This window comes from Bos javanicus, chromosome 7 (assembly GCF_032452875.1).
Source record: "Bos javanicus breed banteng chromosome 7, ARS-OSU_banteng_1.0, whole genome shotgun sequence".
Classification (NCBI taxonomy): domain Eukaryota; kingdom Metazoa; phylum Chordata; class Mammalia; order Artiodactyla; family Bovidae; genus Bos; species Bos javanicus.
In genome coordinates this window covers 4,015,196-4,038,855 of record NC_083874.1, presented here as the reverse complement: position 1 = coordinate 4,038,855, position 23,660 = coordinate 4,015,196, and the positions used below count along the sequence as shown (strand labels likewise).

At 49.9% G+C, this 23,660-nt stretch overlaps 2 protein-coding genes and 1 pseudogene across 4 annotated transcripts in view; 2 read left to right on the top strand and 1 right to left on the bottom strand.

The window, feature by feature from the left end:
- NCAN (neurocan) overlaps window positions 1-10,701 on the top strand; it is a 30,554-nt gene extending 19,853 nt beyond the window's left edge. For both annotated transcript variants that reach the window (XM_061421439.1, XM_061421442.1), the window contains 5 exons: window positions 371-529; window positions 1,908-1,990; window positions 6,977-7,121; window positions 7,901-8,083; window positions 8,337-10,701. In XM_061421439.1, coding sequence (XP_061277423.1) covers window positions 371-529; window positions 1,908-1,990; window positions 6,977-7,121; window positions 7,901-8,083; window positions 8,337-8,482 — 716 coding nt within the window. In that variant the 3' untranslated portion in view covers window positions 8,483-10,701. The remainder of the gene's footprint in view (window positions 1-370; window positions 530-1,907; window positions 1,991-6,976; window positions 7,122-7,900; window positions 8,084-8,336) is intronic.
- LOC133252230 (U6atac minor spliceosomal RNA) lies at window positions 3,244-3,344 on the top strand (annotated as a pseudogene).
- On the bottom strand, window positions 9,549-20,769 carry HAPLN4 (hyaluronan and proteoglycan link protein 4). 2 transcript variants are annotated; one of them, XR_009737309.1, is made up of 6 exons: window positions 20,617-20,769; window positions 19,513-19,630; window positions 18,849-19,211; window positions 16,970-17,302; window positions 14,587-16,584; window positions 9,549-9,778 (listed from the first exon to the last, which is right to left on the bottom strand). XR_009737309.1 is itself a non-coding variant. In XM_061421447.1 (5 exons), exons 1-5 carry the CDS (start codon window positions 20,617-20,619, stop codon window positions 16,193-16,195), a joined length of 1,209 nt encoding a protein of 402 aa, XP_061277431.1. In that variant the 5' UTR covers window positions 20,620-20,769; the 3' UTR covers window positions 14,045-16,192. The 2 variants fall into 2 exon arrangements, 1 of the variants encoding a protein (XP_061277431.1); XM_061421447.1 differs by lacking the exon at window positions 9,549-9,778 and having other exon boundaries at window positions 14,045-16,584.
- Window positions 20,770-23,660: the final 2,891 nt, after the last annotated feature.

Below are 23,660 nucleotides of genomic sequence, written 5' to 3'. Positions count from 1 at the left end.
GGAGAAATGTCTATTGGAGCTTTTTCCCAGGAGGGAAATTTTAGGCCTTCCTGAAACCGTTTCCTGAGTTCCCAGGATGTGGCCAGATCAGAGGAGACATCAGAGTTGGGACGAGAGGGGATGGGTGTAATGATCTTCCAGTTGAATCTCGACTTTTCAAAGAGAAAAGATGTGACTAGGGGAGGAGGGAGGTGCCAGGGTGATGGGGTAGAGCGGGGGTGGGGTGGGGATGACCCAAGGCAAGGGGTGGTTTAGCCCCACAGTGACCTCGGATTGGGCCCCCTCTCTGGTGGGCTTGCTGCACTCACAGTTGGCAAGGCAGACCTCAGCCTGATGCCAGCCCCCTTCATGCTCTCTTTCCACCCCCCAGATACAGAGGGCTGTGACCACGGCTGGCACAAGTTTCAGGGCCACTGCTACCGTTACTTTGCCCACCGGCGGGCATGGGAGGACGCCGAGAGGGACTGCCGCCGCCGAGCCGGCCACCTAACCAGCATCCACTCATCAGAAGAACACAACTTCATTAACAGTAGGGACTCTGGGGTGGGCAGTGGTGGCCTTTACAGTCCCTTTGTCAGGGGATCCCACCAGGGTTCCGAAGACGCCACCTTTCTGAAGCCGTGTTCATTAATGCAAGCCCTGAAAGTGAAAGTGTTAGTCGCTCAGTCGTATCTGACTCTTTGCAACCCCTTGGACTGTAGCCCGCCAGGCTCCTCTGTCCATGGGGATTCTCCAGGCAAGAATACCGGAGTGGGTTGCCATGCCCTCCTCCAGAGAATCCTCCCAACCCAGGTCTTCCACATCGCAGGAAGATTCTTTACCAACTGAGCCACCAAGGAAGTCAATGCAAGCCCTGACCAATAATTAACTCAACTGTTTATTCACTTGTCAGTTCATTTATCCATTCACTTTATTCATTCATTCACCGACTGTTTACTGAGCACCTGTTATGGTCCAGGCATCATTCCAGGCACAGAGAAACACTTTGTCCTGTCCTGAAGGAGTGAGGTTCTTACAGAGGATATAGGCAAACAGGTAAACATCTAATTAAATGTCTGAGCTTCCCAGCTGGTGCTAGTGGTTAAGAACCCACCTGCCAAAGCAGAAGACTTTCGATCCCTGGGTTGGGAAGATCCCTTGGAGGAGGGCATGGCAACCCACTCCAGTATTCTTGCCCGGAGAATCCCATTGACAGAGGAGTCTGGCGGGCTACAGTACATAAAGTTGCAAAGAGTCAGACATGACTGAAGCGACTTAGCCTCCCCCCACACACACACATCCTATAATTTAACTGGTCTTAAGTGCACTGATGAAAATTAAAACAGGGCCAGGGGTCAGAGGGTGATGGAGAAATATCTGTGATGCGGGGGATGAAATGAGGGAGAATGAGAGACTAAGAGAAAGAGACATATCCCATAAATTAAATCCAGCACTTGCCGATTTCCTCATTACCCCTTCTGCCCTTTTTCATCCACTTATTTATTCACATCTTCCCCATCCCATCCCCTGTTAATTCTTTCATTTATTCATTCCCTGGTTCACAGGTTTTTCCCTCTCTGTGTAATCACACACACAGACACACACAGACACACACAGACACACACAGACACACACACACACACACACACACACACACATCCAGCTGCTTTCTCCTTGGACTCCCCCGCCTGCCTCTGCAGCCCTCCCAACGGGTCTCCTAGCTCCTGCTCTCTCATTTCTCCTGAGACCTGACTTGTCTTTGTTGTTTCCTCTGGCCTTTGGTTTAAGTCACAAGGTGTGGCAAGGCCAGGAGCCTAATCGCAGTCCTTTCTGTGCCCCAGCGCCGCTCCCCAGTCTCCCTGCCCCCAGCCAGTAACTTAGGCTGGCGGAGGCGTGGCTCCCTAGCCCTCATGACCCCCACCCCACAGGTTTTGGGCGTGAAAACACATGGATCGGCTTGAACGACAGGATCGTGGAAAGGGATTTCCAGTGGACGGACAACACAGGGCTGGTGAGTGGGGAAGCCTGGGGGCCTGGGTCCCCGCAGTCAGACTGTTGACTCTGACCCTGCCTGAAATGGAGAGATCTGGGTGAAGTGCTGTGGTCAGACCCTCTGGCTTCACTTTGCTACCTTGAGCAAAATTACCACCACAAGTGGCCATCAAAACTCCTCCGTGGGGAACTCCCCTGGCTGTCCAGTAGTTAGGACTCCTCACTTTCACTGCCAAAGGCCTAGATTCAATCCTTGAGTGAGGAACTAAGATCTCTCAAGCCTCTCGGTGCAGCAAACAAACAAATTGGAAAAAAAAAAAAAAAGCGGTGACTCTGAAATGCTGGAGCTGGTAAAGGAACTTCAGTGAAATCCCACATCACACCTGACTTCCCAGCCCTGTGAACAGCCTGGTCACCCAGTGGCTGAGGCTGCAAACCTTGGGCTCCGCATGACAGCCCCATCTTGCTCACTCTGCCTGGTCCACCAGACATGACTTCTCAAGTGTTCCCACTTGCCTTCTCCTCCCTGTCTGTGCAGCCTCTCTTAGCACTCTCTTGGACGCCTGCACCAGTTCCCCCCAACTACCACCACTCCTGTCCCTTTATCTGGCAGCTAAAAAATTTGTGGTGAGATTCACGTACCATAAAATGAATCATTTTAAAGTGTGTAATTCAGTGACTTTAGAACTTTCACAATATTGTGCCAAAACCATGTTGATCTAGTTCCGGAATATTTTCAGCACCCCAAAAGGTAACCCCGTACATAGGGGCCTTTCATTTTCTCTCTTATTTATTAATTCTTTTGGCCACACCATAGGGCTCATGGGATCTTAGTTCCCCAACCAGGGATTGAACTCAAGCCCTCGGCAGCAAAAGTGCTGAGTCCTAACTACTAAACCACCAGGGAATTCCCTATAGGGGCCTTTCAAAGATCATATATCAGATCAGGATTATCTGTGCTTCAAGCCCTCTTAAGAGAAAAATAAATCTACCTCTTCCTGCTGAGAAAACATTCTGGCACTTCCTCAAAATTTAAACCTAGAATTATCACATGACCCTGTAATTCTGCTCCTAGGTAGATACCCCCAAAAAAGTGAAAGCAGGAACTCAAACAGATACGGGTACAGCCATGTTCACAGCAACACTGATCATAGTAGCCGAGAGGTGGAAACAACCCGGATGGCCATCCATGATGAGCAGATGAAGAGGATGTGATCCATTCGTGTAACGAATACAATTTTGTCGTTAAAAATTAGTTAAAAAGTAGTGATAGCATTGTATGAAAGGAGAGAAGGTCAGTACTTCTCTTGACAAGGATGGAAGAGGCCCTTGTCAAGGGCCTCTAAGTTCGTGGCATCTAACCACTGTTTTTTTGTATATTAACCCATGTATGTGGAATCTACAAAAACGGTTTGATCTTATTTGTAAAGCAGAAATAGAGACACAGACGTAGAGAACAAACATGGATCCTAAGGGGGAAGGAGGGGTGGGATGAATTAGTAGACTGACATATATATACTTTTGTTGCTGCTGTTCAGTCGCTAAGTCGTATCTGACTGTTTGCTACCCATGGACTGCAGCATGCCAGGCTCCTCTGCCCTCTGCTATATCCTGGAGTTTGCTCAAATTCATGTCCATTGAGTGGGTGATGCTATTTAACAGTTTCCTCCTTTGCCTCCCTCTTCTCTTTTCACCTTCAATCTTTCCCAGCATCAAGGTCTTTTCCAGTGAGTGGGCTCTTCGCATCAGGTGGCCAAAGCTTCAGCTTCAGCATCAGTCCTTCCAGTGAATATTCAGGGTTGATTTCCTTTAGGATTAGCTGGTTTGATCTCCTTGCAGTCAAGGGACTCTCAAGAGTCTTCTCCAACACCACAGTTCAAAAGCATCAATTCTTCGGCGCTCAGCCTTCTTTATGGTCCAACTCTCACATCTGTACATGACTGCTGGAAAAACCATAGTTCTCACTATATGGACCTTTGTTGTCAAAGTGACATCTCTGCTTTTTAATACCCTGTTTAGTTTTGTCATAGCTTTCCTTCCAAAGAACAAGCATCTTTTAGTTTCATGGCTGTAGTCACTGGCCACTATGATTTTGCAGCCCAAGAAAATAAAATTTGTCACTGCTTCCACTTTTCCCCCTTCTATTTGCTATGAAATGATGGGACTGGTCAAATCTAGTCAATGCTATGGTTTTTCCAGAGGTCATGTATGGATGTGAGAGTTGGACTATAAAGAAAGCTGAGCACCAAAGAATTGATGCTTTTGAACTGTGGTGTTGGAGAAGACTCTTGAGAGTCCCTTGGACTGCAAGGAGATCCAACCAGTCCATTCTGAAGGAGATCAGTCCTGGGTGTTCATTGGAGGGACTGATGTTGAAGCTGAAACTCCAATACTTTGGCCACCTGATGCGGAGAGCTGACTCATTTGAAAAGATCCTGATGCTGGGAAAGATTGAGTGCAGGAGGAGAAGGGGATGACAGAGGATGAGATGGTTGGATGGCGTCACCAACACAATGGATATGGGTTTGGGTGGACTCCGGGAGTTGGTTATGGACAGGGAGGCCTGGCATGCTGCAGTCCATGGGGTCACAAAGAGTCGGACATGACTGAGCGACTGAACTGAACTGAACTGATAGGACTGGATGCCATGATCTTAGATTTTTGAATGTTGAGTTTTAAGCCAGCTTTTTCACTCTCCTCCTTACCCTCATCAAGAGGCTCTTTAGTTCCTCTTCACTTTCTGCCATTAGAGTGGTATCATCTACATATCTGAAGTTGTTGTTATTTCTCCCGGCAATCTTGATTTCAGCTTGTCATTCTTGCAGCCTGGTATTTTGCATGATGTACTCCGCATATCAGTTAAATAAGCAAGGTGACAATATACAGCCCTGTCACACTCCTTTCCTGATTTTGAACAAATTAGTTGTTCCACGCAAGGTTCTAACTGTTGCTTCTTGATCTGCATACAGGTTTCTCAGGAGACGGTAAGGTGGTCTGGTACTCCCATCTCTTTAAGAGTTTTCCACAGTTTGTTGTGATCCACATAGTCAAAGGCTTTAACGTAGTCAATGAAGCAGAAGTAGATGTTTTTCTGGAATTCTCTTGCTTTATCTATGATCCAGTGGATGTTGGCAATTCAATCTCTGGTTCCTCTGCCTTTTCTAAACCCAGCTTGTACATCTGGAGGTTCTTGGTTCACATACTGCTGAAGCCTAGCTTGCAGGATTTTGAGCATAACCTTGCTAGCATGTGAAATAAGCGCAATTGTGTGCGGGTTGAAACATTTTTTGGCATTGCCTTTATTTGGGATTGGAATGAAAACTGGCCTTTTCCAGTTCTGTGCCCACTGCTGAATTTTCCAAATTTTCTGATATATTGAGAACAGTACTTTCACAGCATCGTCTTTTAGGATTTGAAATAGTTCAGCTGAAATTCCATCACCTCTACTAGTTTTGTTCATAGTAATGCTTCCTAAGGCCCACTTGACTTCACACTCCAGGATGCCTGGCTCTAGGTAAGTGACCACACCATCATGGTTATCTGGGTCATTAAGACCTTTCTTGGGTAATTCTTCTGTGTTTTCTTGCCACCTCTTCTTAATCTCTTCTGTTTCTGTTATGTCCTTATCATTTCTACCCTTTATTGTGCCCATCCTTGCATGAAATGTTCCCTATCTCAAATTTTCTTGAAAGGATTTCTAGTCTTTCCCATTCTGTTTATTGTTTTCTTCTATTTCTTTGCACTGATCATTTAAGAAGGCTTTTTTATCTCTCCTTGCTATTCTCTGGAACTCTGCATTCAGTTGGGTATATCTTTCCCCTTCTCCCTGCCTTTCACTTCTCTTCTTTCCTCAACTATTTGTAAAGCCTCCTATGTCTAAACTAGATAACTGATGAGAACTTCCTGTACTCAGGAACTCTACTCAGTGCTCCGTGGTGACCTAAATGGGAAGGAAATCCAAAAGAGGGGATATGTAGTGGATCCACTTTGTTGTACAGCGGACACTGACACAGCAGTGTAAAGCAACTACACTCCAATTTTTAAAAAAAGACAAAAAAAGAAAAAGCACTGATACATGCCACTGATACATTGTAATGTAGATAAAACTTCAAAACATTATGCTCGGTGAAAAAAGCCAGACATAAAAGGAGTCACATTCCATTTACATGAAATACCTAGAATAGACAAATCCATAGAGACAGAAAGTAGATCAGTGGTTGCCAGGGGGTGGTGGGGAGCGGGGATGGGGAGTGAGGGATTAATGGGTACAGAGTTTCTGTTTGGTGTGATGAAGAAGTTCTGGGAACAGACAGTGGTGATGGTTGTACAACATTGTAAATCCAATTAATGCCAATGAATCGGATGCTTAAAATGGTTAAAATAGAAAAAAAATGGTTAAAATAGTAAATTTTGTATTCTATATTTTTATCACAATTAGAAAAAAATATCCACCTCTTCTCCTCCACCATGGGAACTGGCCCCTGCCCACTTCCTGACCACACTCAAACTGGATCGAGCAGCCCCAGCCCTCCTGACTCTGTTCTGCTCCTCAGACAGGACAAGTTCAGTCCTGCCTCTGGGCTTTTGCACAAGCTATTCCCTCTGCTTAGAACTCTATTCCCTGCCTGCATCAGTCTTATCCTTGAGTCTTCAGCTCTCCTATTGCCTCCTCAGGGAAGCCCTCCTGGACTTCCAGTTTGAAGTCACTTTTTGTTCAACTATTTATATAACAATGTGCGACCCATGTGGAAAACTGTCAGGGAGTGAAACAGAAGGCATGAGGACCGGGGAGGAGGGCACCACAGCCTCCCAGCTAGAAGAGGGTTGACTCAGACTGCAGTGGCAGCCACCCTCAGGGAAGTTAGACCAGTGCTCATCGTAGAGGTGGGAACCCTGAGTCCCTAAGAATGTGAGTGGTCTGGCCAGGGGACTCCCAGAGTGCTAGTGCCAGAGTCTGGGTCAGGATGCAGGTCCCCTGAGCACCCCCTGCTCCCCATTCTTACAGCAATTTGAGAACTGGCGGGAAAATCAGCCGGACAACTTCTTCGCGGGCGGGGAGGACTGTGTGGTGATGGTTGCACATGAGAGCGGGCGCTGGAACGACGTTCCCTGCAACTACAACCTCCCCTACGTTTGTAAGAAGGGCACAGGTATGCTCCGGCTGCTTCCCACCCCTCTTCCCCCGCTCTCCCTCCTGCCTCTCACTCATCCATTGTTTCGTCTGAGTTCACAAGCGTAGGCGTCACTCCAGCCCTGTTTTCACTCTTCACGAGTGAGAGCACCCGTTTCCCCCCCCCCAACCTCTCCAACTCTGTGTATTCTCACACTTTCTGCTCTTTGTTCATCTAAGTCCTGAAAAAAACAGTATATCATTGTTTTCATAGTTTGCGTATGTTTGAGGATGAGAATAACCAGCTCTTTATATGTTGATAAGCTCTTTGCATGTATTTTTCCTGTGACCTACCAGTTAACCTCCTTTGTGTAATTTTCTATAGGTTCATTGGTCTTATTGATTTGTAAGAGCTCTTTACGTATTAAGTGTGTGTGTGTGTGTATATATATATATATATATATATATATATATATATATTCTCATGTCCACCTTTCTCTTACACTTTTTTTCATTCTGGCTTCTGTTTCTTTGCCAGTTTTCATGTCCTTTCTTCACTTCATTTGCTCGGATTATTCTTGCCTCCCATTTCCTTCGTTCGCATCATGCATGAGTATTAAAGGGTTAGATGGGTCCAGGAGGTCCCTGGCCCTCAGAGGCTCCTGGTTTGGGTGGAGGAGACAGACATATGCACTTCTAGCCTTTCAAGGTCACAGCTGGGCGAAGGGGGTACCTGTTGAGGGTCCATCTTGACAAGAGTTGGAACCAGTTTGGTGCTAGTCCTGTCCGCTTCTCTAACGGAAGTCCCTTTGTCCCCAGTGCTGTGTGGTCCCCCTCCAGCGGTGGAGAATGCCTCGCCCATTGGTGCCCGCAAGGCCAAGTATAATGTCCACGCCACAGTACGCTACCAGTGTGATGAAGGATTTGCCCAGCACCATGTGGCCATCATCCGGTGCCGGAGCAATGGCAAATGGGACCGGCCCCAGATCGTCTGCACCAAACGTAAGTGACTTCCCCCAGACATCCCAACCCATGTTTCCAGCTATATATAGTCTCCAGTTAAACATCTCATGACTATACACATTGATCTGACTGGCTGTCTGCCTGATAATACGACCTTGCCGATAATCGAGAACTTACCAGCCTACCTGGTGTTCCCTCCATGTCCCCCTCCTCCAAGGAGGCCTGTTGCATCAGGCTCCCCCACCTCTCACCGGCTTTTGACACGTTTCTGTCCTCCCTTGCTTCCCTGCAGCCAGACGGTCCCATAGGATGCGGCGACACCACCATCACCACCAGCATCACCACCAGCATCGCCACCACAAATCTCGCAAGGAGCGCAGAAAACACAAGAAGCACCCAGCAGAGGACTGGGAAAAGGAAGAAGGGAATTTCTGTTGAAGAACCAGGCATCAGAAAGCACAACCCCCTTCCCACACCTCCCTTGGAGCCTTCACCTGGGGAGACAGAGCCCAGAGAGAAACAAGAGGGTCCGGAAGCCCCTGAACCCCAAACCACATCCCCCCACCATACATTCCCACTTGTAAAAAGTTCCTCTCTCCTCCTTCTTACATACACAAGGTCCTCTTGGCAGGTGCAGCCATGTGTCTGGAAAGCCAGTTCTAGTGAGGCTGAACTCTGGGAGCACCTCCCAGTGGAGGGAAGCACAATTGGCAGAGATCAGTCTTTGCAGTGGTTTAGTCTTTTGCTGGCAAGGCTCACTGCCAGTTGTGAAAATAAGGCTTTGATAAGGGTGCAAGAATGTGTGTTTGGATTTGCACTAAGGAATCGCGTTGACTGCCAGAATTCCAGATTAGCTACCTGTCAGATGTCCCGGGTGCAGGCTGAAGCCTTTAGTGAAGGTCACTGGCTTTGGGGGTAGAATATTACATGGAAACACACTGCTTGAACTTGACGACTGCTTTTCCTTCAACTTGGACTTCCGCCCAAGCTTGGTCCTTAGTCTTGGTGGATAAACTGAGTGTGGAATTCCTACGTGCTGAATTCTAGGAATGTTTTTTTGAACAACATCCCGCCATGCTCCTCAGGGTTAGGGGTCAGAATAGTCGGAGAAATTTGTGGACAGGGAAGGACATTTGTGTTGCTGGCTCTCCCAGGTCTAGTCCAGTGCTGAGGTTTGGTGGTTTTCCATGTGTGGTGAATTTCATGCACACCCAAACACACACACACAGATGAGAGGACAAGCCCAGATTTCCTCCCCCTCCATCTCTCAGGGAGACAAAGAACCTCCTTTGTGGGCCAAGGAGGTGCCACGTTTTCTAGCTCAGTGCCCATATCCATCCCTCAAGCAGACCTTGGTAGTGGTCCTGCCCTGGGTCCCATCCCTCCCCTCAGCCCATTCACTGCCTGGCGGACTAGAAATGCTTAACCCTTGAAGTAGTAACATCTACCTATGGTAATGTAGAGAGTTGTGCTGTGTTAAAACCGAAATACACACACACACACATTTTTCTTTTAGGCTTTTAATTTTTCAAGTGGTAAAGAAATCACCTTGCCCTCCTCCCCAGAATCTACAATGTGTAAAACGTCTCCCCCAGCCAGATCTCGGGATCAGCATCCTGGTCTCTGGCAAAGAAAGATCCATGGCTTTTCCTCCATGTCCTTTGTCCACTCTCAGCCTCTCTAGTTTGGGTAACATCTGTGGATTAGTGTTAAAAACCACAGTGGAGCATGGCCCTGTGCAGGAAAGAAAAATAAGCAAATATACGGTCCACGGAAGGGTTCAGTAGAGGAAGAAGTGGATGGACTGAGCCTATATCCCTCCAGGGAAGTCATAATCATAGATGACAGCTATGGACTAGGTACCAGCTAAGGACTTACACACTGCCTCCTTGAATCTCCTCAACAGCCCAGTGACTTAGGAACCATTATTTTCCCCACTTTATACAAGGCAAAACTGAGGCTCAGATAAGCAAAAGGCACTGGCTTGCAAGACGAATAAGGATTTGGCCCTGCCTCTGGCTGCTTCCAAACCCTGCTCTATATTGTGGGGAAAGGAGTTGAAACTTAATTATGCTCAACACACAGGAAGATTTAGGAAAAGATTGAGAAGTCCAAACTAGACCCACACCCTTGACCATGATCTTTAGTCTTCCCTGCTGTAGACATTACCCACTATCTCACCTTACGCTTCTTGTTGAGAAAGCCCAGGAATATAGGTTTGCCTTCTAGCTTTGATAATTCCTCTTGGTTTAAAAAACATAATAACACATCTCAGTCATCCATGTCACAAAAGAATCTCCCTTTGTTTGGAGTGGTGGGGGACTCTAGAGGTGCAACCTTTCTGAGGGGTCTTGGCTTATGCTCTTTGCCCTTGGCCCCTTCAGCCCCTTGCCCTGCCTACCCCCCAGCTCCATGGCAGGAGGGGGCTTCGATCTTTTCTAAAGTGGGTGGTTTGTCTTTTGGTCTTTCCCTCTGAGGTGTGCATGTGTCTGCGTGTGCCGCGCGTGTGGCATGCGTGTGAGTGTGTGTGCGCGTGAACAGCTTTGGGTTCCGTCAGTTTTGCTGTCAGCTGCAGTGTTCCGTGGGTCTGTGGTATCTGACACTGTGGACATTAATGTACTTCTTGGACATTTTAATAAAATTTTTTAACAGTTCAACCTGCCTCTTGACACCTTCATTCAGTCATTCAGCAAGGACTTACTGAGCAGCTATTATGAGCCATGTCCTATGTTGGATGTTGGGGAGATAGTGATGAACAGAACAGACGTGATGCCTGGGAGGTGGTCAGGGAAATCTTCCTGGAGGAGGTGAACAGAATCTAAAGGAAGAATAGTGTTAACTAGATGAAGAAGGGAAGAAAGCAAGAGAGTTTCAGGCAGAGGGAAGAGTGGAAGGGAAAAATCTCCTTGCAGAGGGAACATGGTTCATTTGAGAAACAGTAAATTGTCCATAGTGGCTGGAAGAGAGTGACCGAGGTAGACAGTGGGGGGACACGAGGTCAGAGAGGCAACGGATGAGCCACTCAGGGCAATATGGGCTTCGTGAGGAGTGTGGGCTTTATTCTGAAAGCAATAATGACAAAAAGCAATATAAACAAGATCAAAAGGCAAATGCCAAGCTTGGAAACAATTTTCAAATCAGAGATAATGGAATTTGTTGCCTTAAAGAGCTCCTACAATTAAATCCGTGTCCCCGGCATTGGCAGGTGGGTTCTTACCCACTGAGCAACCAGTCCACAACAGGAAAAAAAAAAAAAAACAACAATAATCCAACAGCCAAATGGGCAAAGGATATGAACAAAAAGCTCTAAGGAAACAAGATGGCTGTTAAACTACAACATATGCTTGATAAAATAATACACAATTTTCAGATTGCCAAGAAATACAAATTAGGACATATAAATAAAGGGAAATAATAAATCTCACAAGAGAAAGGTTTTGCATATTTTAATGATGACAATGTATTTGAACTGAGAATGATTTATGATTTACTCAAGAGCCTGCAGCTAAGGTCAAAGTGGAGGATGGTCAGCTTCACGTAACAAGTGAATTTCAAGTGACAACCACAAAGAGAGATTCTTTTTCACCTAATAAGCTGTCCAAGGTGACAAGTGATGACACATGATGCAGGTGAAGGTGTATGGAGATATGCAAGCGCATCTATTGTGAAACCAGTGGAAGTCGCTCAGCTGAGTCTGACTTTTTGCAACCCCATGGGCTAATACAGTCCACGGAATTCTCCAGAACAGAATACTGGAGTGGGTAGCCTTTCCCTTCTCCAGGGAATCTTCCCCACCCAGGAACTGAACCAGGATCCCCTGCATTGCAGGTGGATTCTTTACCAACTGAGCTATCAGGGAAGAACCACATCTAGTGATGGGCTAGAAATTGGCCTCACCTCTAGGAATAGTTGGAAATCCTATCAAAACGGCAAATCTTGACCCCTTGATCAAACAACTCCTGATAGCATCCTCCAGTTATACACTCTGGTGTGATGACAGTGGTACTTATTACTAACAACAAAATATGGGAAATGTGCAAATGGCCACCATTAGGAGACTGGTTACAGAAGTTATGGTGCATCCAAAGAGCAGTGCCAATCTTCAGAAGAATGCTGGCAGCAGAGGGGAGGGGGTGTGATTTTTTAACAAGCTGAAGGAAGCCAGTCCCCAAATATATTATTAAGTGAAAAATAGAGTTACTTTAAAAGTATGTATGGCACACAAATGTTCGTAGCAGTGTTATCCACAATAGAGATGGAAAATACCCAAATGTCCATTAACCAATAAAATAAACAAAGTGTGATATGTATATATATGAATATTCAACCATAAATATCATACGGAAAGGAGCCAGACACGAAAGGAACACATGCTGTAGGATTCCACTTATATAAAATATCAAGAATAGGCAGATCCATAGAGATGGGAAGCAGATTAACAGTTGTCAGAGCAGGGAGAGGGGGCAAGGAGAAATGGAGAGATTGCTTAATGGGCATGGGATTTTCTTTGGGGTGATGAAAATGATAGAGATGATAGTCTCACAACACTGTGGATGTACCAAATGCCACTAAATTGAAGTCTTTAAAATGTTTACAATGGTGAGTTTCATACTGTGTGAAATTTTACAACATAAAAAGTATATATTGGGATTTCTCTGGTGGCCCAGTGGCTAAGACTCTGCACTTCCAATGCAAGGAGTCAAGGCTTTATCCCTGGTCAGGGAACCAGATCCCACATGCCACAACTAAAGATCCTGCAAGCCACGATGAAGATCAAAGACCCCGCGTGCTACAACTAAGACTCGGCACAGCCAAACACATAAGTAAACAAGTAGAGTCTACATTGCATGCTTTCATTCGTGTAAAAGTGAGGAGGGAAATGACACATGCGTGTTTCCTTGAATGAATACAAAACCTCTTCCGAAGGACATGTAGGAAATTTTAGATGTCTCTGAGAAGTGCACTGGCTGCTGGAAGACAGGAGAGAGATGCTTTTCTGAATATCTAGCTTCCAGAGGGGCTCTACTCCAGGTAGGCTCTTGAGGCTTCCACATCAACAGTGCAGACACCCAGCAGAAAGAGGGCTCCTTAGATCCTATTGGTCCATCAAAATCCCAGGGCTTGAATCTCATTGGTCTGCCTGGGTCCATGTCCACCCCTGGACCGATTAGAGTCGCCCAGGAATGTGAGTCACAGTACTCATTGCCCAGTGGAGTCAGCCCCTCTGACTCACAGAATGAGAGAAGGAAAACTTAGTTACCCAGGGCACAACCAAGATGTCAGACCCCAAGGAAGAGAGAGAGGATGTCAGCAAGGAAAAGGAGGGATGAAAGAAATCTCACGCACTCATCTCCAGAAAAGTGACCCATTACCTTTCTCCTATTCAAGGAAGCTAAGGCTCAGTTGGAGCCCAAGGCTCTCTAACCAGGAGGCTGGACCCTGACTTCAGATGAGTGGTTGGAATTTCTAGGAGTTCTGTCCCATCGATATCGAAGCACCAGCAGTTAGTCAACCATCCCACTTCTCCAGCCATATCAGACATTTACACTTTTTTTTCCTCTCTTCTCCTTTCTTCGTATCCCAGAAACTTTTCACTACTTCTTAGCCCACACTCCCCTGACCCCCACCTTCACCTCACCCCATGGAAAACCTGCAACTTCTCTGCCTTCCTGATGCAGGAAGTCAACATCCAGTTTCACACACTTTGTTTCCAAGGGACTGAGAGGAACCGCTGGGTTGGTTAGTGACCCAATTAGGACAGGGCTGAGACGGGCCAGACCCATGGGAGGTGGCTCAAGGGAGAGAAGAACATGATGGGGGAAGGGAGAGGAAAGAGAGATTGGGGAGAGGGAATGAATGGTCCTGAGGAATGAGAGACGTTTCCCAACCAAATCATCACCAAGCCCCCGTGCTACCCCAGCTGAAAAACATTTTGTCTACCAATGTGCATTTTTGAAGTAACTACCCACCAACTGCCTCATTTTTTCACTCATCAAAAAAAAAAAAAAAAGAAAAGATTTATTGAGCCTCTGCTGTTAACACTTTGCACTCACTGGGACCTTAAAAGCAGCCCTGGTACAGAGGAGGAAACAAGATCAGGGGTTTCATCACTTGGTCACAGAGGCAGAATTCAAACTCAGGCACACCTGGTCCCCAAACCCACACACAAGTCTCCCGGAGATGGATGTGGCAATAAGAGGGCTCCAGGAAGGACCCCAGTGCTTCTCCAGGCAAGATTTCGAAACTGGGGTCTCCAACAGCTGGGGTGGCCTCGTTCATGGACAGTCTCCCTGAGCAAGCTATTAACACTGGGGAGTTTGACTGGGTCTTGACTTGTTAACACAAACTGCCCCTTAGAACCTGGAGTTCAGAGTGGATTTTGAGGTCTACAGACAATTCCACCTCTCTCGGATCTCTAAGAAGGGAAATGTGGGGGTAGGGAGGGTAGAAAAGGAAAGAGGACCTCAGGGAGAATGGGGATGTGGTCTCAGAGAGGAAAAGAGGAGCCTCGCGCTTGCATAGCACAAAGGGTTGGGGCACACCAGGGTCTCATTTGCTCATCCGAGTGTTGCAAGGTTATCTCGTGCACAGCTGTTGTCTGAGATGTAGTTAGCGTGCAAACGGAGGGTATCCAGCGGCTCCGGAAGTCCGCCTGGAGTTGGGCCCATCTGGTGAAGGGGCAGCCGTTAAGCCCTATGGAGCAAGTTCGGCCCATGGTAAGAAGTTCCTGAGGACTGGGAAGTCAGTTGTCATGGAGATGACGCTGACAGCCTCTATGGTGACAATGTGGAGGGGCGGGCCCTACCTACAAGAGAAAGCCTACGGGGACAGGTGTTCTGTTATCTCAGATACCGGAGTTTAGTCTCCATGGCAACAGCTGCTGGGTCCAAGCCGCTTGGGGGCGGAGCTTGGAGAGAAGCAGGGAGCTGGGGCGCCCGCGGAAAGGAGCAGCCTGTTTCCATGGTGAGAGCTGGAGAACCGAACGTTGGGTCACTCTCAGGACAGTTAGAGGAGAGGGTGGTCTCCTTGGCTGTTGGTCAGGGTGAGGACAGTGGGAGTGAAGCTGTAGGTCCCTGGGGTGAAGGCGGGTAAGATGGGAAACGTGTGGTATCCATGGTTACAGCTGGAGGAGGGCGGCACTAACTCCATGGGTGTGACTGGTGAAGGAAGGGCTGTGTGACTCTAGGTGACAGTGGAAGCTGGGCTGGTCGCCTTGGTAACAATGGGAAGTGGGGCAATTTGTCTCCATAGCAAATGACATGGATTTTATGGGTCCCTGGGCCCGGGAGATGGTCTCTTAGGTGACAGCTAGGAAAGGGGCCATCAGGTAAAGGCAGACTTATTCCCTCAGAGAGAATCTGAGGGATGCGCCACAGGCATCCCGTCATGCGAGCCAGCTGGGGCGTGTCAACCTGTATTAACAGTGAAAGACAAGGGTGGTAGCCCCTGAAACTGAAGGGGAGGGATTGTTCTCCACAGTGACCTGGAGACATGACCTGTTATTCTGGAAACTTTGGGGGACTCGTGGGAGAAAGGGAGAGAATGGGAGTAACCAATCTCCAGGTTACCCTAGGGAATAGGACAGGAGCCCACAGTGTTCATGTGACCATGGCCGTGTGGTCAACTGAGGAACTCAGAGGTTTCTGGTTTCTCTACGGATGGTGGGTAGGAGGGCTCAGTGTCCAGGTGGCCTTAAGGGACCAGTCTACAGTCTTCGGGCAGATGCATAGGACGTGTGGCCAGTCTCCAGATAATCCCGGGGGTCCAGCCTCCAGGCGACCATAGGGTAAATTCCGGAAGATTACCGGAGACGTGTCCAGTGTTCAGGAGACCTCAGAGTCTGCTGGGCTCCAGGGATTCTCAGAGGGTGTGCCTCATCTCCTGGGGAAAGTTGGGAGAGGAGACCCAATTCACCGTTCAGAAAAGGTAGGGCTTGGTCGATCTCCAGGGGACTCCAAGGGACTTGGCTCCGAGAATTGGCCAGACTCTGGGGACCTCAGAGGGTGTGGCCAGGGGTTAAGGACCGCAGGAGGTCTGGTTAACTTGCAGGGCACCGCAAAGAGCATAGCCAGTCTCCAGTGTGCGGTCAGTCCACGCCACAGGGCACTCGGCCAGCCGCCAAGCGCCCCCGCGGTCCACGGCCCAGGCCTAGACGCGCAGTGGGGTCCACGCGGCGGGGTCTCGCGAGCCTCCGGCCCACCCGCCGCCTCCAGCCCAGCCCCAGCCCCAGCCGCCAGGGGCGGGGTCCGGCGCGCCAGGCGCTCGGTAGCAGTAGACGCCGAAGAGGCGGCGCGAGGCGTCTGGAAAGCCGAGGCTGCGTACACCCGGCCGGCGGCCGCCGCAGCGCGCGCGCGGATTCACGATGGGGTAGCGTGCGCTCCCGTCCGCCAGCCAGCCTGCGGTGCAGCGGTCCAGCAGCTGCAGCTTCCACGCGGCGAAGAGCTGCCCCACCTTGGCTACGGCGGCGCCGCGCGCTGCGCAGGCGCGCGCCGCTCCGGAGAAAGGCACCGGCCTCAGTGGCTTCAGGAAGAACACGCGCCCTGCAGAGGGGTGGGTAGGAGTGATTAGGGCTGCTCTTGGGGCTGCGCCTCCTCGGATTTCAGGACTCCCTCTCGCCTGCCGCCCAGGAAACAGCCTCAGGATTCAGAAACTTCACCCGCTCCCCTGCAGCCCGGGACCACGGCCTCGGCTAGAGAAGTGCTGGTGCCAGGCTTTGTTTGATTGCCGCGCCTTGACTATACTAGGGACCTCCGGGTCCGGACATCCGAGGACAGGTGTGGAGAGGAAAGGCGAGGAGAGAAAACTGGGCCCAGTGGGAAAGAATCTTGAGACAGGCCTGGGGGTGGGGGTGGGGGTCTCATGGGTGGGGCGGGGCCCGGGCCAGCGGTGGGCAGGACCTTCCTCCCAGGGGTGGGGCCTACGCACCCGGGAGGTTGGATGTGAAGCAGAAGGCATCGTAACGTTCTTCTGCGTTGTGGCGGTAGCCGTAGTTGCGCACACCTCCTGAGGCTCCGCCGCCAGCCCCGGCGCTCCCGGCTCCGCCCAGGCCGCCGCAGGGCTCCCGGGGCTGGCTCACCGGGTACTGCACCGAGCCGTCGCGCAGCCAGCCCGCGTTGCACCAGTCCAGACCGTCGCGCCAGGCTGCGTGCAGCTGCTCAGCAGACGCCAAGATGCCGTCCTGCTCGGCGCACGCGCGTTGAGCCTCGGCGAAGGTCAGCTTGTAGCGGCCTCCACGAGGGTGGTAAGGGAAGACTACACCTGAGAGGGTACACAAGGGTCAGCTCGGAGCCCCCCCACCCCAACTCGCATCAACCTACCCGACATCAGGGGTGCCACCTTTCAGTCCATCCCTCACTCTGGCGTCAGACCTGACCAGCCTTTCCCCAGCTCATATCCCTCATACTTCCTTTGCCTTAAACTTGGGATTCACTTGACTCTTTGACACACTTAATCGTGTCCACCTCCTTTCCACGCCTGGAGACCTTTGTGTTCTTTCCATCTATCCACTTGTAGAACTCCTATTCGTCGTTCAAAACCCAGCTCCCACATCCCTGCTTCCTTTAGTTCTATGTGCTTCTGACATTCTTACAGCATTGGGACCTGCCTTCTGGTCAAGTTCTGAGCCCACCGAGCTGACTCCCTCACGCTAGGACCCCATGAATATTTGATCCTAGACAAAGAGCTCTTTGGTCTCCAGGATTACCCAGGACAATTCCCATTGGTTTCCCATCTAACTTCTGTTCGTAAACTCCTCCCTCATCAGAATCACAGTCAACTCAGTTCACTAGCTTTCTGTGTGTCTGTGTTTAGGGGGAGGACTTTGTGGGTGCAGATGCATCTCGCAGCAGTTGCAGGAAGGATCAAACAGGAACCAGAGAGAAGAGCTGAAGCCTGAGACTGGAGTTTGAGTCTTGGCTCTGCCACTCAATGGCACGTGTCCTGGTCAAGGCTCTAACCTCTCTGAGCCAGTTGCCCATCTGCTAGTAATAGCGTCTTACTCAGGGGGTTTGGGAAAATTAAATGAGAGACTCCAGAGAGCTCTTCAACCAAGCTCTTGGCACATAGAAAACACCCAATAAAGGAGAGCTGCTTTTGTTATTGTTGTTATTCACTCTTGTTGCGAAGTTCAGCAAGTGAGGGCTAAGAAATCTCTCCTAGAGTCTTCCAAGGTGGAGTGAGGAAAGCAACCAAATGGAAGGGAATTCTTCAAATAGAAACGCCACCTCGCAGCTCCACGGTCAGCCAATCAGAGCAACCCATCTCCCAGGCACAGTGATTGGCTCGTGGATAGGCACATGACACAATCTGGGCCAATGAGGGACAACTCTGGGACTCTAGGTAACACTTAAAGGAAATCGATTGCCAAGCTGGGAGGGTGGAAGCCTGGCACTACTTTTTGTTTCCACCCGGGAAACTTGTCCAAGGAAAGCCCACCCAGGGAAGCAGAGGTGAGGGAAGGACTCCTGAAATGGAGTGCCTGGATCTCCCTGTGACTGAATTCTACCGCAGGGTTTCCCAACCTCTTCGCTATTGACGTTTTGGATTGGATTATTCTTTGCTTGGGCGAATTGCCTGGGTTTTGTGGGATGTTTCACAGCATCCCTGGCCTCTCCCCGCTATATACCACCATAACCTGCTTCTAGACGTTGCTGATATCCCTGAGGCGCAAAATCACCCCAAATTTAGCAGCTACCCCACTGAGCTGCTAAATCCCTTCAGGCGAACTTGACTTGGTTTCTGTCCTTGCAATATCCTCTCTCCTCCCTTAGAAACGTGACTCGTCCAGCCCACACAGTCTGGTCACCTTCCAGGTCCAGCTTGACCATGCCCGTGTCATCCTCCAGCTCGTTAGTGACCTCGCATTCATAGCGCCCGTAGTCCTGTAGCGTGACGTTTCGGAGAACCAGGGAGGCGTCCCCGGGCCCATCGCCCTGCAGCTCAGCCCGCCCGCGGTAGCTGCCAAACGCTCGATGCTGAGGGCCCAGCGCCACGAAGACATCGGCAAAGGCCAGCGGGTCCACCACCTTGGTCCACTTGAGGCGGACGCCGTCGTGGCCATGGGTGGCTGCCTCGTAGTGGTAGCGGCAGGGCAAGACGATGGTGCCACCCCGGTGGCTGACCACCTGTCCCGGCGCTGTCTGCACCACCACCGAGCCCGACTCCCCCTCTGCGGACGACCAAAGAGGGTTAAGAAGCCCTAGGGGCGGGGCAGGAGCACCTGGGGAGCGGGGCCCAGGGAAGGGGGTGTAGGAAGAAAAGTTGGGTGAGAGTCAGGAGATCAGAAAGGTAAAGGGACTCCAGGAGGAAATTAGGGAGGGGGCGGGGACTCAGAGCGGGAGGAGCTGGGTGGGGACTGTGGCCATCAGGACCGCCCAGCACCCTCCCTCTTTTCCGCTCCGCGCACTCGGGCGATCCTATTTGCCCACGGCCTCGGCGGGGCAAGATCCGCTTCTACGGCCCTGACTCACCCAGCACGTGCACGACCTTCTTCCGGCCGCGCTGCGCCTCCGCCGCGGCGGTGAGCAGCAGGACTCCCCACGCAGCTGCCCAAAGCGCGCCGGGACCGAGGGCCGCCCGAGCACACACCTGGGGGCACCCAGCGCTCAGTCCAGCCTCCTGACTCTGCCCTTTCAGAAGACTAGCCCCCTGCCCCCTGGCCTTCCTTTCTCGCAGCGAGGACTTCTTACACGCCCAGGTCCCCAACCAGCCAGGGTCCCAAGGAGAAGGCTAGCGGACTCTCCCCTCACCCCCACTCTCTTGGGACCTCACGACCCTTGCCTTTGCGCAAAGCTCACGCCTCTGGACTCACTCTCCCTTAGTTCTGCGTGGCCAACCCGCCTGCCCCCGCGAACCGGAGACCCTGAGCCCCGCCCCCTTCCCTCTCTCTCTCTCCCCGGCCCAGGCCAGAGATGGGGGAGGAGGGAGGAGGGGCAGAGGAGCTGGAGCAGCGGCAGCGGCAAGGTTATCTGTACGCCAGGAGACTGCAGCAAACCCGTGCAGGTGGGGGTGGGGGGCGAGGGGGTGGTAGAAGCGGAGAGAGCAAGAGACACAGAAAGAAGGCGAGAATAGGAAAAGAGACTGAGACACAGAGAAAAGCAGGGAGAGATGGAGACAGAAGGAAAGAGAGGCGAGAGGAGGGAAAGATGGAGAAGCAGAGTTACAAAGGGAGAGAGATAGAAAAGAGAGTGCCAGAGGGAGACACAGAATAGATAAGGAAAGACGGAGAGAGAGAAGGAGAGACAGACTGAGAGAGAAAAGAGAGAGAGCAAGAGGGAAAGAAAGAAGAGGGAGACATGGGTGTAGAGGGAGAGACAGAGTCTGAGAGAGAGGGAGAGAAAAGGGACCGGGGTGGCGGGGGAGGAGGAAAGAGAAAAGTAGGGAGAGCCCTAGAAGAACAAGAAAAGGACAGGCAGAGATGGGAAGAGTGGGAGAGAAAGAGATACAAGAAGCTGAGAGAGAGAGGTGGGAGAGGCGGGAGGGGGAGAAGGGCTAAGGAGGGAAACACTGAAGGATGTAGATACAGAGACACAGAATCTCAGAGAAGGACCTACAGAACCCATGATCTCACTCACCATCCTGCCGGTGCGGCCCTCGCCCAACGGCCCCCAGGCGCTGGGACTGCGTTCCCCTGCACACCCGGGAAAGACTGGACAGATCCCAGCAGACAGCGCAATCCTGGCGTCTGCCTGCAAGGGGAGCAGGGAGGGAAGGAGGCAGGCAGACGGGCGGGGGGGGGGGGGGGCGTTAAAGGGGACATGGTGGCACCTGCTCTGGAGAGAGGTGGTGATGGGCACAGATGGAGGAAGGGTGCCCTGAACAGTGGCTACCAGGCCAGGTCCCAGCCTGGGACTGACCTGGGCCAGTAGAGGAAATTTTCTGGGTCTCAGTTCAACTATCTTTTAAATGGAGGTGGGGTGGCACTCATGATGCCTCATGTGGGCAGAAGGGCTGAGTAACCTGGGAGAGGGCTTGCAGGTCTCCGTTTTCCCACCTGTCACGGTGTGTGTGCTAAGTCGCTCCAGTCATATCCGACTCTGTGTGACCCCATGGACTACAGCCCGCCAGGCTCCTCTGTCCATGGGATTCTCCAGGCAAGAATACTGGAGTGGGTTGCCATCAAAGGGTCCAGGGCTCCAGCAGCCAAAGATGCTCCCTCTGGGATGGGGACCCCACAACAGTCACACACCCTGCAGAGGGGACCTGCAGCAACAGCTCAAATCTGACTCCGCCCCTCACTCAATGCCTCAGTTTCCACATCTAAGATAATGGAGTTCTGGGTCTTTGGTGACGATCTAGTGGCTAGACATACTATCAGTTCAGTCACTCGGTCATGTCCAACTCTTTGTGACCGCATGGACAGCAGCACGCCAGGCTTCCCTGTCCATCAGCAACTCCTGGAGCTTACTCAACTCGTGTCCATCGAGTCAGTGATGCCATCCAACCATCTCATCCTCTATTGTCCCCTTCTCCTCCTGCCTTCTATCTTTCCCAGCATCAGGGTCTTTTGCAATGAGCTCTTCGTATCAGGTGGCCAAAGTATTAGAGCTTCAGCTTCCAATGAATATTCAGGACTGATTTCCTTTAGGATTGACTTGTTTGACCTCCTTGCAGTCCAAGGGACTCAAGAGTCTTCTCCAACACCACAGTTCAAAAGCATCAGTTCTTTGGTGCTCAGCTTTCCTTATAGTTCAACTCTCACATCCATACATGACTACTGGAAAAACCATAGCTTTGACTAGATGGACCTTTGTTGGCAAACTAATGTCTCTGCTTTTGAATATGCTGTCTAGATTGGTCATAGCTTTTCTTGCAAGGAGCAAGCGTCTTTTAACTTCACAGCTGCAGTCACCATCTGCAGTGATCTTGGAGCCCAAGAAAATAAAGTCTCTCACTCTTTCCATTGTTTTCCCATTTCTTTGCCATGAAGTAATGGGACCGGATGCCATGATTTTAGTTTTCTGAATGTTGAGTTTTAAGCCAACTTTTCACTCTCCTCTTTCACTTTCATCAAGAGGCTCTTTAGTTCCTCTTTGCTTTCTGCCATAAGGGCGGTGTCATATCTGAGGTTATTGATATTTCTCCCAGAAATCTTGAGTCCAGCTTGTGCTTCATCCAGCCCAGCATTTCACATGATGTACTCTGCATATAAGTTAAATAAGCAGAGTGACAATATACAGCCTTGATGTACTTCTTTCCCGATTTGGAAACATTCTGTTGTTCCATGTCCAGTTCTAACTGTTGCTTCTTGACCTGCATACAGATTTCTCAGGAGAAATTCTCTTGAAGAATTTTCCACAGTTTGTTTTGATCCACACAGTCAAAGGCTTTGGCATAGTCAATAAAGCAGAAGTAAATGTTTTTCTGGAACTCTCTTGCTTTTTTGATTATCTAACGGATGTTGGCAATTTGCTCTCTGGTTCCTCTGCCTTTTCTAAATCCAGCTTGAATATCTGGAAGTTCACCATTCACATACTGTTGAAGCCTGGCTTGGAGGATTTTGAGCATTATTTTGCTAGCATGTGAGATGAGTGCAATTGTGCAGAAATCTGAACATTCTTTGGCATTGCCTTTCTTTGGGATTGGAATGAAAACTGACCTTTTCCAATCCTGTGGTCACTGCTGAATTTTCCAAATTTGCTGGTATATTGAGTGCAGCGCTTTCACAGCATCATATTCCAGGATTTGAAATAGATCAACTGGAATTCCATCACCTCCACTAGCTTTGTTCGTAGTGATGCTTCCTAAAGCCCATTTGACTTTGCATTCCAGGATATCTGGCTCTAGGTGAGTGATCACACCATCTTGGTTATCTGGGTCATGAAGATCCTTTTTGTATAGTTCTTCTGTGTATTCTTGCCACCTCTTCTTAATATCTTCTGCTTCTGTTAGGTCCATACCATTTCTGTCCTTTATTGTGCCCATCTTTGCATGAAGTGTTCCCTTGGTATCTCTAATTTTCATGAAGAGATCTCTAGTCATACTATAGATGCCTAGTAAGTATTGGTAGGGGTAGGGAGATCAATCCTCTAACCCACAGTGGTCTGGGCAGGAGTTATCCCTGAACCTGCAACTTCACTTAAGTTCAAAAATCAGATCAGGAGAGGGGACTTCCCTAGTGGTCCAGTGGCTAAGATTGTATGTTCCCAATGCAGGAGGCCTGGATTTGATCCCTGGTCAGGGAACTAGATCCCACATGCCAGAACAAGAGTTCGCATGCTGTAACTAAAGATCCTGCATGCCGCAACTAAGAACTCTGGCAGTCAAAGAAATAAAAATAAATGTTAAAAAAAGTTAAAACCAGAGGACAAGGAGCCCTTCCCCCAACTACTTGGCTGCCCCCCAACTTCAGTTTCTCCCAAATATGAGCCAATCAGACAGCAGCCACAGGGCTCTGTGGTTGAAGGAGCCAGGACTCTATGCCTAAGCCAGCTGCATTAAGGAGGCATGACCTCGGACCAGGCTCTTCACCTCCTGCAGACTCAGTTTTCCCATCTGGAATATGAGGTAAGATCCAGCATGTAGCGTGTGAGGTTGGCCATTGGCCTGGTATACGGTAGGTGATTAATAAGTGTGTCACGCTGTTAGTTATTATAATTTCCTGGTGGAGCTTAGAGTT

Coding starts and splice junctions, on each gene's coding strand:
- HAPLN4 (XM_061421447.1), bottom strand. Junction 19,212..19,512: donor GAAGGTCGTGCACGTGCTGG/GTGAGTCAGGGC, acceptor GGTCGTCCGCAG/AGGGGGAGTCGGGCTCGGTG. Junction 17,303..18,848: donor GGTCAAGCTGGACCTGGAAG/GTGACCAGACTG, acceptor GTACCCTCTCAG/GTGTAGTCTTCCCTTACCAC.